This window comes from Stenella coeruleoalba (assembly GCF_951394435.1).
Source record: "Stenella coeruleoalba genome assembly, chromosome: 5".
Lineage (NCBI taxonomy): Eukaryota > Metazoa > Chordata > Mammalia > Artiodactyla > Delphinidae > Stenella > Stenella coeruleoalba.
In genome coordinates this window covers 95,709,440-95,724,338 of record NC_137150.1, presented here as the reverse complement: position 1 = coordinate 95,724,338, position 14,899 = coordinate 95,709,440, and the positions used below count along the sequence as shown (strand labels likewise).

The window sequence follows — 14,899 nt, the reverse complement described above, 5'->3', positions numbered from 1 at the left end:
TGGTGTGTTTGGCTGGGAAATTGAGGCCAGATAAAGAGCCATTTAATATTTTATTTTTCATTACTGGCAGTCCTTTGTAGAACCAGTATAATCTGAATTTCAGTCACATCTTATTTGGCTTCTATGTTGAGTCATAGCTTAAAACTAAAGTTTCACTTAGATATTCTAAAAGTGGAAAGGACTGTTATTAGAATATTCATCTCTTTACAACGTATGTGTTTATTCGTCATAACAAGAAGTACAATTCAAAGCACCGTTTCTTGTATCAGTAATGGAGTTTGAATTATTGTAGATTACGAAAAGAAAGAGATGAAGAACGTATTAAAAAATTTGTACAAGAAGAGGCTGTCAGATTCCTTTGGAACCAGGTAAGCTCCCTCCTGCTGAATTACCTACTGTGTGAACAAAGAAAAATTCTAGATTTCCTGAGATAATCATAGAGTAGTTACAGGTAAAAAGTAAGCACCCTTTCTCAAGGTTAAGGATGTGGTTTGTGTTCCTTGCCACTAACTCTGAACTAGGGCAGTGAATTTTGTTACATTTTATTTAGTCTGAAGAAAAATATTTTCATAATTTTGACCAGAGAGATAAAGAACTATAACACTGAAGGAAAGTACTAAATTGAGGGATATTGTTATAATTTTCTAGTAGAAATAAAAAGCCCAATTTGAAGTTTCATGTAACTATCTTGTTTTATCTTTTGAGACTATTTGAATGAAAAGTGATTGAAATAGTGTGTGATGGCTATAATATGCATGTCCTAAAAGGTACACATGACTTCCAGGGAGAGAGTTTGAATCCTGTAGTAGCACACTTTAGGGACAGTTCCCTAAAACATTGGTTTTACTATTATTGTATCCCAACAAATACTTCTTGATAATAATCCCTTGGAAGTATTTTTATAAACAAATTTGTTATAATAGGATTTTACCTATATTATATTTGAAAATACATAGTAAAAGGTCTGGAAGCCTACATATTAACCTGCTATCAGTGATTACCTTGGAGGATGGTCAAAGGGAAACTAAAAAATTCTTATATTGCTTTCTTGTTGCAGATTTTACAGTAAAATTCTGAGATTTTAATTATACTTTAAAAGTGTAAAAGCATATTATCAAGAACTTGGGGTATTTTTAGGTATTTTAGAGTTGTATATACTATATTGTTAGTTTTTAAAAACTCTTATCCCAAATGGGTATCTAAAATGAGACTTCTATTTTAGTGAATCTACTCATATTAATAGGCTCTAGTCTGTCTTATTTGATAGACTTAAGTGTATCTTATCGAGTACCTTATTTACCCCTTAGTCAGCTATACATGTGCTATTGTGCTTCTGATTATTTTTCCAGTAGTAGGAAGAGAATTGCTTTGGCCCATCCCTGCTCTGCTGGTAAGGACCTTTTATTACCAAGGACGTGAACCACTTGTGCCAGCCAGGTCTAGGCTGGGGGTGCTATGGAAAGGATAAGAGGAGTCAGGTCGTTTCTAACTCCAGTTATGCCATCTGCCATTTACCAACTTCATGAGTGTTGGGGAAGAAAGCTCAAAGGACAGTTGTAAAACAGGCATGATTTATATTTTGTAGTAAAACTATATCCTTTGGTTTATAGGTAAGGTCTCTACAAGCTTGGCAGCAGACGGTGGACCAGCATCTAAGTTCCTGCCGTCCTGATGTTCCTCCCATATCAAGTACTCTGGTGCCATCTAACCCTCCATTATTCACCCAAAGTCAGGAGCCCTCTTCTGATCAAAACTCTGATTGGTTCATTGCTCCTGATGAAGCTTCTCAAGAGAAATCCTTACCAGAATTCCCAGACTCTGGTTTTCATTCCTCCTTAACAGAACAAGTTCACTGTTTACAGGATCCTTTGGATTTTGAAAAAAGTTCCACAGAAGGTAGTGAAAGTTCCATAATGGGGAATTCCATTGACACAGTCAAATATGGCAAAGAGTCAGATATAGGGGATGTTAGTGAAGAGCATGGTGAATGGAGTAAGGAAAGCTCAAACAATGAGCAGGATAATAGTCTGCTTGAACAGTATCTAACTTCAGTTCAACAGCTAGATGATGCTGATGAGAGGACACATTTTGATGAAGGGACGGGAGATAGTAAGCTTCACATAGCTCGTTCCCCTGAAAAGTTAGATGTCTTGTCTGACAGTGCTTCTGTAGATGACACTCATGGCATATCTCCTACTTTGCAAGATGAAATCAATCAGACACCAGAGAATTGTGAATTAAATGCAGAAGTTCAAGGGCAGCAGTCAGAATGTAATTCTACATTTCAGGTATTGCACGTTGGTATTATTGTGTAGCATGTCTTGTTGTTTGGGAAGCAGAAGTCCACTTAATTTAAGAATATTTTCAGTTGGCTTTTTTTGGGAAAGAAGAATATTTCTCCCAATTTTGTTACTATTTATATGGAATTTATATTCTTGTCTCACATTTTGCACATCTTAGGTACTAAGCTGAATCTTCATTTTGACTTAGTTAGCTTTTTACTTAAGCTGTAATGTATCAAACAATATTCATATTGAAAGCCACATGCCCTTTATTAACAACTAAATTGAATCAACAGTGTTCCTGTGTTTTTATGTATTCATTTCCTTTCAAAAATAAACTAGACCCAATAAAGATGTTAAAAAATAAATAAATAAATAAACTAGAATACCTTAAAGAAGATAGAAAATTTTACCTTAAAGATATAAATAAGAGAATTTTAATTCTTCTGTATGTGAGGAAATTAATTATGTAGTGAGGAATGCAGTTGGTTACAGTGAACATAAATGACAAATGTAAGGATTGTGAACTACTGAAATTTGCCATCCTCCTTGGAGTAAGAACATGTGTTTTTAAGCCTTTTTCCTCCCTTATGAGTCAAGAGAAGCCTTCTTGTAAGAGAATAGGGAGAAGAGGTAAGATTATATGATTTTTCAGTGGGAATGATTAGATTGTCTCACGGAAAACTTTAGTTAATGCCATGTATCAGTTTTAACATATGAAGCAAAGTGTTCCATCCAGAATTAAAGTCAAGCTTATTTAAAGAGGCAACACAAGACTATTTCTCTTAGGTATAGGCTCCATTCACTTGGAATAATGTCACAGCAAACATTCATTATCTTTTCATTTAGTGATTTTTTTTACCCCTTAGATAAGCACTTATGTGCCAATATATTGCCAGAAATTAATGTTCGTTTTCTTTGTTCCTGCTTTATATTTGCTTATGTTTTTCAGCAGAGACCCATGATCATTTACTTCACTCTTGATCTCTGCCTCATAGAAAAGAACATTTAAAATAATACCAATGGTAGAATATGAAAGACATTTTTTTAAGGACTATTTTCTATCTAAATCTCTGAAAAAGTGCCGCATTCAGAAGACAGTTTAATGGTGGTAAAGAAAAAATAAACCTCATTTATTTCTTTACTTATTAAAAGAATATATGTCTGTAACTCCAGGAAGAAATGATAATATTGTGTTTGAATATTATAGATAGATGCATTCGCAAATCAAGGATAATTTTTGGAAGCTTGATGTTTTAATCTTTGAGAATGTTCTGATATCATTGAACAACACATATCTGACTTCCCCCCAATCTATGGACGTACAGTGATTTAAAACTATGGCAATACTTAACTGTTCTCTAAATTTAGGTGCTAAATATGTATTCATTATTCAGTTACAGTCACTAGGTCCCCTTCTTTGAAGTTATATAAAATAAAAGCTGGTCCTTCCAAGAATAAAGTCAGGGATCACATGTTATACTTTGTTGATGGTTAGAAACATTTCTCCAGTATGGGTAAGATGCATTTTTCTCGGTTTATAAATATGTAGCACTCAGGTTGAGAAGACTTGGATTTCATTCTCAGAAATCCAGAATCTCTTGCAAAGGAAATATTTTCTGTCTCATAAACAAAATAGCAGTCTTACATTCAAAGAATTTTCCCTAGCAAAGCATGTATAACATTGAACGCATGTTAAATAAAAGTAGAATTTTAAACTTTTTGAATAATGCTAATTACCTTTTATGAATGGTTTTGAATTTTCTTCTTAAATCTACCCTATTTTTCTATTTTACAGTTAAGTGCCTCATTTGCTGCCCATAGTTAGACAAAGGAAAACCAACTTGCACTGCACTAGTACCAAAGTGCTGCTTCATGGTACATTAATTTCTCATAAAAGCTTCTGAAATGTCGTGGTTCAGTATTACCTAAGTAGGTTTCTCCTGACAGCTCCTCCCTCTTCTCTTTTTTTGAGAAATGGCAAAACACAACTGAATTCATTTGAACATCAGCATTTGTCAGCAAGATTTTCTTTTTTACCTTTGTGTTATTTTTCTAGCCCATAAATGGTATTCAACATACTTTTATTTTGAAATTGACAGAATATGATAATGACTAATACTCTGCTGTATTTAACTTCACTGGTTTTGAAGTGCAAGAATATTAAGTAGCCCCCCAACCTTAACTGTACAGATTATCTTGAATGTAAATAGGATGAAAATAATGTAAACTATACTCCCAACCTAGACCTGGCTGGCACACTGTAATTAAAATAATTTATTTAACTAAGATATTTGGTCTTAACTCTGGGCTATTCATTGGTGTGGCTGAAGAGGGAATGGGCCTAGTAAGGTTTGAGAAGTTGAGCTTTAACACAATCTTTGTGTTTTTCTAATAGGAGAGGTTTAGTTCAGCTGTGCTATTTTAGTTCAGTTCTCTTGATTTTTGGACATTCAATATATCAATTAAATATTCCTTCAGAATCATACCATGTGAGAATTGTAAGGAACCTTAGGGATTGTCTATTCTAATCTCTTTGTTTTAAAGATGAAACTAAAGCACAGAGAACTTCGATGACTTTTCTGAGGTTATAGCTAGTTTATAGAAAAAAAACTGTGGAAACTTAAACGTTATTGTATTCCAAAATTTTATTATATACTTTCTATTATTCTTTACATTTAGTAAGTGAGTAAGAAAGTCTCTACATATTTTTCATTCTCTTTGAAAGACAAAAAATACTTCTAAGAGAGCTAGAACTCTACCACTCAAGGCAGAGTTGCTTGTAGAAAACAACTGATTCATTCAGAACCCTAAGTGAATTTTCTCCAAGAAATGTGATTTGATTAAAATGGTTCTTAAAGAGTAACGCAGTAGAAACTAACATTTTGAAAGAATAACTGCATCTTGGAGTCTATTTTTTGATGACAAGAAGTATAACAGATTGCTGAGATATATAAAATTTTCTAGTGAAAAGCTAGTTTGATTATATTTCATCTTCAGTTTTACAGAATAACAGATTTAAAGTTTTAACTCTCCTGGTGTGCAGAAAGCTTCAATCATGACAGTTGATATATAAACAATACAGTTTGGTTTTTATAAATTCAATTATAAAAGGCCTTATAATATGCATGTTTTTAGGAAAATATTTAGCCACACAGTTATTAATATGTATGCAGAATACTTTATTCTTGAATTCTTGAGTGTGGATTTTTCTTTTCTTTTGTTTTAGATTATTTTAAATATACAAATACCATAATAGTGTATTTTTCTGTTATCTACTTAAGACAGATCTATTTCCACTTTTAATAAGTATTTTCAGAAACAACATGGACTGAAGATATCATACTATCTCCCTTGGTCGTTTTTTGGGCATCAATTCTTAGAGTTGGATTTATAACAATAACATAAAATATAAAAAAATTTTTTTTCTGGACAATTAAGACATAAAAAGGGAAAATATAAAATAAGTCTGATCAATTTCCCACTTATAAATGAAAAGTAATTGTTTAATATATATTTTTATTTTGCCACATACCTTATTGAGGAATATTTATTATAATATTTTAACTTTTAAATATGTGACCCCCTCATTTATGAAATAAAGCAGAAAAGGTCTGTAAGGAATATTCTAAACATTTTTAGTGATACTGTTTTCATTGATCAAACCTATTGTGCCATATTAAATTTAAAAGTCAAGTAAACAGAGTAGTTCTCACAGCCTTGGAGAGAAACAGATAATTAACTGTCTTTTAAAAATAAAGTGCTTTTAATTTGTGTATGAGTAGAAATCATACTATAATTTAATTCCTTAGTTCATTTTAGTGGATAGCAGGAATCACTCTATAGTGGCTTTGTTCATTTTCTAATTAAATTTCTTTGAATGTTTTGTAATAATTTTAATGTTGACAGTATGAGTTTAAAAATAATATGATTTTTCACTATTTTTAGATTTCTCTTTAATTTTATTGTAGAAATAGTAGATGATTTAAAGTGGTTGTGGATTGTTTTATGAAGGCTTAATTTATATTATACTTATTTAATTTGTGTTTGAGTCTCTAATTCTAAATAAAAAGTTTGTACATTTGTTTGAGTGATTCATCTGTTTATTATAGTGATTAGTAGTAATGGTTGTTATTCATTGTGCTTGTAATTATTGGGTAATTAAATAAAATTCAGAACATATTGCAGATAGTTTTTTTTTTTTTTTTTTTTTTGGCTGTACTGCGTGGCATGTGGGATCTTAGTTCCCTGACCAGGGATTGAACCCGTGCCCCTTGCAGTGGAAGCATGGAGTCATAACCACTGGACAGCTAGATACAAATTCTAAGGAAGGTCCAGAGTATTGTTATATAAGTGAATTTACCGTAAAACAATCCTAGCCGTATGAAAGGAATGCTAATTTAGTTTGGTATAAATTTCATTATTTCCAGGATACTTACTGGAATTCTCTGGGTAGAGAAGAGCAGATATCCCTCAAAGAGCATAGGTGACACTGCCAGTTGCTGTTGAAACAGTGGGTGCTGAAAGTGTTAGGGAGGGAGGGAGTAAATATAGCAGAAGCCTTCTCATTTGACACAGTTAGGACTGTAGTTGGTTGGTGTTATGGACTGAATTGTATCCCCCCGCCCCAAATTCATATGTTGAAGCCCTAACCCCCAAAGTGATTGCATTTGGAGGTAAGGACTTTAAAGAGGTAATTAAGGTTAAATGAGGTCATAAGGATGGGGCCGTAATCCAATAGGACTGGTATCCCTGTAAGAAGAGGAAGAGGCACAAGAAATTGTATGGGCATCATGCCTAGAAGAAAGGGCATTGGAGGACACAGCAAGAAGGCAGCCATTTGCAAGCCAGGAAGAGAGGTCTCATCAGACACCAAACCTGCTGGCACCTTGATCTTGGACTCCAGCCTCCAGAAATACGAGAAAACAAATTTATGTTGTTTTAAGTCACTCAATCAGTGGAATTTTTTTTTTTTTTTTTAAGCGGTACGCGGGCCTCTCACTGTTGTGGCCTCTCCCGTTGCGGAGCACAGGCTCCGGACACGCAGGCTCAGCGTCCATGGCTCACGGGCCCAGCCGCTCTGCAGCATGTGGGATCTTCCCGAACCGGGGCACGAACCCACGCCCCCTGCATCGGCAGGCGGACTCTCAACCACTGTGCTACCAGGGAAGCCCAATCAGTGGAATTTTATTATGGCATCCTAAGCACAATAATACAGTTGTTTAGTTAAAAATTGATTAGAGCAGGAAATAAAAGATGATATATATACCTTAAAATTAAAAAAAATTCTTTATTGAAATATAATTGACATAAAATGAACTGCATATATTTAAAGTGGACACTGATACATTTGACACATGCCCATAACACCATCACAACAGTCAAGAAAATGAACATATTTATCACCCCTGAAAGATAAATCATTTCATAACCCTTCCTTCTGCTTTGGTTTCTTTTACTCAGCATAATTATTTAGCGATTCACCTGATAGTTTATTCTTTTTTATTGTTGAGTCGTATTCCATTGTATGTATTTGCTATGATGTGTTTTTGAGTTTTTTTCCAACTTTATTAAAATTTTTCTTCTAGTTTTATTGAGAAATACTTGACATACAACATTGTGTAAGTTTAAGGTGTACAATGTTTATCACAATAAGGTTAGCTAACATATCCATTATCTCACAGTTACAATTTTGTGTGTGTGTGTATGTGTTGAGAACTTCTAAGATCTATTCTCTTAGCAGTTGTCAAAGAGTTTTATGGTATCATGTCTTATGTTTAAATCTCATTTTGAGTTAATTTTTGTGAGTGGCATAAGATAGGGGTCTGGTTTCATTCTTTGGCATATGGATATCCAGTTTTCCCAACATCATTTATTGAAGAGACTATCCTTTCCCAATTGAGTATTCTTGGCTCTTGTCAAATATTAGTCGACTGTATATGCAAAGGTTTATTTCTGGGCTCTCACTTCTGTTCCATTGGTCTATGTGTCTGTTTTTATGCCAGTGCCATACTGTTTTGATTACTATCGCTTTGTAATCAGGAAGTGTGATGCCTCCTACTTTGTTCTTTTTTCTCAGTTTTGGCTTTTTGGGTTCTTTTGTCGTTCCATATGACTTTTAGGATTGTTTTTTCTACTTCTGTAAAATGATGCCATTGGAATCTCGTTAGGGATTGCAATCTATAGATGGCTCTGGGTAATTTAGATGTTTAACAATATTAACCTTCTAATCTATGAACACAGGATATCTTTCCATTTATTTGTGTCTTCCTCAAGTTCTTTCATCAATGTCTTACAGTTTCTTTTTTTTTTAATTTTTTAAATTTCTGGCTGCATTGGGTCTTTGTTGCTGCGCATGGGCTTTCTCTAGTTGCGGCGAGTGGAAGCTACTCTTCATTGCGGTGCATAGGCTTCTCATTATGGTGGCTTCTCTTGTTGTGGAGCACAGGCTCTAGGCACACAGGCTTCAGTAGTTGTGGCATGTGGGCTTAGTAGTTGTGGCTCACAGGCTCTAGAGTGCAGGCTCAGTAGTTGTGGCACACAGGCTTAGTTGCTCCACGGCATGTGGGATCTTCCCAGACCAGGGCTTGAACCTGTGTCCCCTGCATTGGCAGGCAGATTCTTAACCACTGTGCCACCAGGGAAGTCCTTACAGTTTCCAGTGTAAAGAAGTTCACCTCCTTGGTTAAATTTATTCCAAAGTGTATGTATGTGTGTAGTTGATTCACTTTGCTTTACAGCAAAAACTAACACACCATCGTATTTTTTTTTTTTTTTTTTTGCGGTATGCAGGCCTCTCTCTGTTGTGGCCTCTCCCGTTGCAGAGCACAGGCTCCAGCCATGGCTCACGGGCCCAGCTGCTCTGTGGCATGCGGGATCCTCCCGGACCGGGGCACGAACCCGTGTCCCCTGCATCGGCAGGCAGACTCCCAACCACTGCGCCACCAGGGGAGCCCCATTGTATTGTTTTTGATGCTATTGTGATGGGATTGTTTTTTTCTTTTTCAGAGAGTTTGTTATTAGTGTATAGAAATGCAGCTGATTTTTGTATATTGATTTTGTATCCTGCAACTTTTCACTTGTATTCATTGATTAGTTCTAATGGCTTTTTGGTAGCATCTTTAGGGTTTTTTTTTTTTTTGTATAGGATAATGTCATCTGCAAACAGACTGTTTTACTTTTTCCTGATTTGGATACTTTTTTTTTCCTTTTTCTTGCATGATTGCGTTGGCTAGGACTTCAGTATTATGTTGAATAGGAGTGGTGAGAGTGGGCACCCTTATTCCTGATGTTAGAGGAAAAGCTTTGAGCTTTTCACTATTGAGTATGATGTTGGATATGGGCTTGTCATACGTAGCATTTATTATGTTGAGGTATGTTCCTTTTTTAAAAATAAATTAATTAATTTATTTAATTTTTGGCTGCATTGGGTCTTCCTTGCTGCATGTGGGCTTTCTTCAGTTGCGGTGAGCATGGGCTAATCTTTGTTGCAATGCGTGGGCTTCTCATCATGGTGGCTTCTCTTGTTGTGGAGCACAGGCTCTAGGCATGCAGCCTTCAGTAGTTGCAGCACGTGGGCTCAGTAGTTGTGGCTCACGGGCTCTAGAGAGCAGGCTCAGTAGTTGTGGTGCACGGGCTTAGTTGCTCTGGCATGTGGGATCTTCCAGGACAAGAGCTCAAGCCCGAGTCCCTTTCATTGGCAGGCAGATTCTTAACCACTGCCCCACCAGGGAAGTCCTGAGGTATATTCCTTTTATACTCAGTTGGTTGAGAGTTTTTTGTCATGAATAGATGTTGATTTTGTCAACTGCTTTTTCTGCTTAAATGATCATCTGATTTTTGTCTATCATTCTATTAATGTGATGTATCACATTTATATTTTAAATTATATATTATATATGTTTATATATATAATATATATTTGTATATATTTATATATAATTATTATGTATATCATATGTAATATATAATTATTATATACAGTTGACACTTGAACAACACAGGAGTTAGAGGTGCCAACCCCCCTGCAACGGCAAAAATCCTGGTATAACTTTACAGTCAGCCCTTTGTATCCACAGTTCCACCTCGGAGGGTTCAACTAACTGAGGATTGCGTAATACTGCAGTATGTATTTATTGTAAAAATCCTGTGTATAAGTGGACGGACGTATGCAGTCTAAACCCGTGTTGTTCAAGGGTCAACTGTATATATAAACGTGAAGTATCATATTTGTATTTTATTCTATTCTATTTTTATTTTTTTGGCCACGGTGTGCAGCATGCAGGATCTTAGTTCCCCGACCAGTGGTCAAACCCATGCCCCCTGCAGTGGAAGTGCAGAGTCTTAACCACTGGACCACCAGGGAAATCTCTTATATTTGTATTTTAAATTATATAGTATATATAAATTATATATTTGCATATATCATGTAATTATATATTATACATTATATAATACATATAATTATTTAATAATATATAATTATAATAATGTCAGGTATATATACATACATATTATATAGTTGTATGTTATATAATTATATTTATGTAATATTTATGTAATATATAAATAAATATCTATTATATATAAATTATATATATTTGTGTTTGTTGAAAGATCATCCTTGCATGGTGTATGATCCTCTTATTGTACTTTTGAATTCAGTTTGCTGGTATTTTGTTGAGGAAATTTTCACCTATATTCATTAGGGATATTGGCCTGTAGTTTTCTTTGCTTGTATTCTTATCTGGATTTGGTATCAGCACAAAGCTGGCTTCATAAAGTGAGCTTAGGAGTGTCTTCTCTTCTTCAACTTTTTGGAAGAGTTTGAGAAGGATTGGAATTAATTATTTAAATGTTTGATAGAATTCACCAGTGAAACCATCTGGTCCTAGACTTTTCTTTGTTGGGAGGTTTTTGATTACTGATTCAATCTCCTTACTCATTTTTGGTCTTCTCAGATGTCTTCTTAATTCACTCCTGCTAGATTTTATGTTTCTAGGAATTTCTCCATTTCTTCTAGGTTGTCTAATTTGTTGGTGTATAATTGTTCATTTTAGTCTCTATGATCCTTTGTATTTGTGTGGTATCAGTTGTAATAAGTTTTGGTATTTTGCCTTTTCATTTTCATTTGTCTCAAGATATTTTTTAATGTACCTTTTCAGGAGTGTGTTGTTTAATTTCTATATATTTGTGAATTTTCCAGCTTTACTCCTGTGCTTGATTTCTAGTTTCATTTCACTGTGGTTGGAAAAAATACTTGATATAATTTCTACCTTATTTAATTTGTTGAGAATTGTTTTGTGACCTAACGTACGATCTATCCTAGAAAATGTTCCATGTGCACTTGAGAAGAACGTGTGTTCTGTCACTGTTGGATGGAATGTTCTCTATGTCTGTTAGATCTATTTGGTCTATAGTGTTGTTCAAATCTGCTGTTTCCTTATTGATTCTTTCCATGGATGATTTATCCATTGTTCAGAGTAGAGTATTAAAATTTCCAACTATTATTGTACTATTCTTTATTTCTCTTTTTAGTTCTGTTTGTATTTGCTTTATATATTTAGGTACCACGAAGTTAGATGCATAAATATTAATTACAGTTATGTCTTGGTGATGAATTGACCCCTTTATCATCATATAATGAACTTCTTTGTCTCTTTTGACCATTTTTATCTTAAAGTCTATTTTGTCTTAAGTATAGCTACTTGTGCTTTCTTTTGGTTACCATTTGCTTGAAATATCTTTTTCCATTCCTTCACACTGTGTGTGTCCTCAAAACTAAAGTGAGTCTCTTGTAAGCAGCATGTCATTGAATCTCGTTTTTTAATCCATTCAGCCATTCTTGGTCTTTTTTTTTTGGCTGCACCTCGTGGCATGTGGAACTTCCCCGACCAGAGATTGAACCTGTGCCCCCTGCAGTGGAAGCGTGGAGTCTTAACCACTGGACCACCAGGGAAGCCCCATTCTCTGTCTTTTGATTAGAGAATTAAACCATTTATATTTAAAGTTATTATTGATAGGTAAGGACTTATTGCCATTTTATTAATTGTTTTCTAACTGTTTTGTAGATTCTTTTTTCCTTGCTTCGTCTTTCTATCTTCCTTTGTGATTTGATGACTTTTTTTGTGGTGGTGTGCTTTAACTCCTTTATTGTAATCTTTTTTGTGTTTACTACAGTTTTTCTTTTGTGTGTGATTACTATGAAGCTTACATAAAGTGTCTTATATTTTTAACATTCTGTTGTAAGCTGATAATCATTTTGATAGCATATAGAAACTTTATACTTTTAGTATACTTTTAGGTAACCTCACATTTAGGTTATTGATGATACATTTTTAACATTGTATATCCAATAAGAAATTTTGGTAGTTACGGTTTTTGTATTTTTTTTTTTGTTACAAAGCATTTAATTTCTGGCACATTGTAAGAATTGACATTTAAAAATGAAATTATTATAACATTTTTCTAAATGTCTCATGAGAAATCAAATGCTATAATTTTATAACTACCATAATCCATTTAAAATACATTAATACACTCTTTCATAAGAATTAGAAAATTTCCATTGTTCCTTTTTTATTAACTCATATTTCTATTCCACTATACTCCCAAAGATATTTATCCTAGAATAATATATTTTGTGTTTGAAAATATTTTGTTGATCATCATATCATGCTTATCTGTAACAATATATGCATATAAGTTTAAATTTTAATTTTTAATTTTCTCTAACCATGAGAATTTAAATATTCTGAATTTTTTTCTGGATTAAGTTACCATTATCATTTTTAGTAATGCATTCTTTTTCATTTATTTATTTTTAAAATTTACTTAATTTTTTATTGATGTATAGTTGATATACAATATTATATAAGTTGCAGGTGTACAATATAGTGATTCACAATTTTTAAAGGTTATATTTCATTTATAGTTATTATAAAATATTTGCTATATTCCCCATGTTGTACAGTATCCTGTGGCTTATTTTATACCTAATAGTTTGTACCTCTTAATCCCCTACCCCTATATTGCCCCTCCCACCTTCCCTCTCCCCACTGGGAGCCACTAGATTGTTCTCTGTGAATCTGCTTCTTTTTTGTTATATTCACTTAGTTTGTTGTATTTTTTAGATTCCATATATAAGCGATATCATACAGTATATATCTTTCTTTGTCTGACTTATTTCACTTAACATAATGCCCTCCAAGTCCATCCATGTTGCTGTAAATGGCAAAATTTCATTTTTTATGGCTAAGTATTCCAGTGTGTGTGTGTGTGTGTGTGTGTGTGTGTGTGTGTATGTATATATAAACTTCTTCTTTATCCATTTATCTGTTGATGGACACTTAGGTTGCTTCTGTATCTTTGCAATTGTAAATAATGCTGCTATGAACATTGGGGTGCATGTATCTTTTCGAATTAGTGTTTTTGTTTTTTTCAGATATATACCCAGGAGTGGAATTGCTGGGTCATATGGTTGTTCTATTTTTAGTGTTTTGAGAAACCTCCGTACTGTTTTCCACAGTGGCTGCACCAATTTACATTCTCACCAACAGTGTAGGAGGGTTCCCTTTTCTCCATATCCTCACTATCGTTTGTTGTTTGTGTTCTTTTTGATGATACCCATTCTGACAGCTGAGAGGTGATAATCTCATTGTGGTTTTATTTCTCTGATGATTAGTGACCTTGAGCATCTTTTTATATGCCTGTTGGCCATCTGCATCTCCTCTTTGGAAAAATGTCTATTCAGTTCTTCTGCCCATGTTTTAATTGGTTTGTTTGTTTGTTTTTTGATGTTGAGTTGGATATTAATCCCTTATTGGTCATATCATTTGCAAATATTTTCTCCCATTCAGTGGATTGTCTTTTTGTTTTGTCATTATGGTCATTTTTAGTACATTTCCTTTTTCACTTTTTTTTTTTTTTGGCTGCACCACTCAACTTCTGGGATCTTATTTCCCTGACCAGGGATTGAACCCAGGCCATGGCAGTGAATGTGCTGAGTCCTAAACACTGGACCACCAGGGAATTCCCTCCTTTTTAACTTTTAAACTACAGTTGTAAGTAAATTACACAACAACATTGAAATATTAGAGAATCTTATTTTGACTATAGCATTACCAGTGAGCTTTACACATTCATGTTTTTACGATGTCAGCATCTTTTTGTTTCTGCTTGAAGAATACTCTTTGCTATTTCTGGTAAGGCAGGTCTCGTGGGGATGAACTCACACACCTTTTGTTTGTCTGGAAAAATTTTTTTCCCAGTTTTATTGAAATATAATTGACATATAACACTGTATAAGTTTAAGGTATACAGCATAAGAATTTGACTTAACATTTATCGTGAAATGATTGTCACAATAAGTTTGGTGAACATCCATATAGACACAAACTTCAAGAAAAAAATTTTTTCCTTGTGATAAGAACTCAAGATTGACTCCTTTAACCACTTCCGTACATAACATACAGCTGTGTTCACATTACCTCCCTGGTACTTATTTATTTTATAACTAGACCATCTTTATCCAACACCCCCTCCCCTGACTTCCCACCTCTGGTAACTGCAAATCTGATCTCCTTTTCCATGAGTTTGTTTTTAAAATATAACTAGAT

At 34.0% G+C, this 14,899-nt stretch overlaps 1 protein-coding gene across 3 annotated transcripts in view; it reads left to right on the top strand.

The window, feature by feature from the left end:
• CEP97 (centrosomal protein 97) overlaps positions 1-6,612 on the top strand; it is a 28,663-nt gene extending 22,051 nt beyond the window's left edge. For all 3 annotated transcript variants that reach the window (XM_079923293.1, XM_079923292.1, XM_079923291.1), the window contains 2 exons: positions 293-368; positions 1,611-6,612. In XM_079923293.1, the coding sequence (XP_079779419.1) occupies positions 293-368; positions 1,611-2,315 (781 nt within the window). In that variant the 3' untranslated portion in view covers positions 2,316-6,612. The remainder of the gene's footprint in view (positions 1-292; positions 369-1,610) is intronic.
• Positions 6,613-14,899: the final 8,287 nt, after the last annotated feature.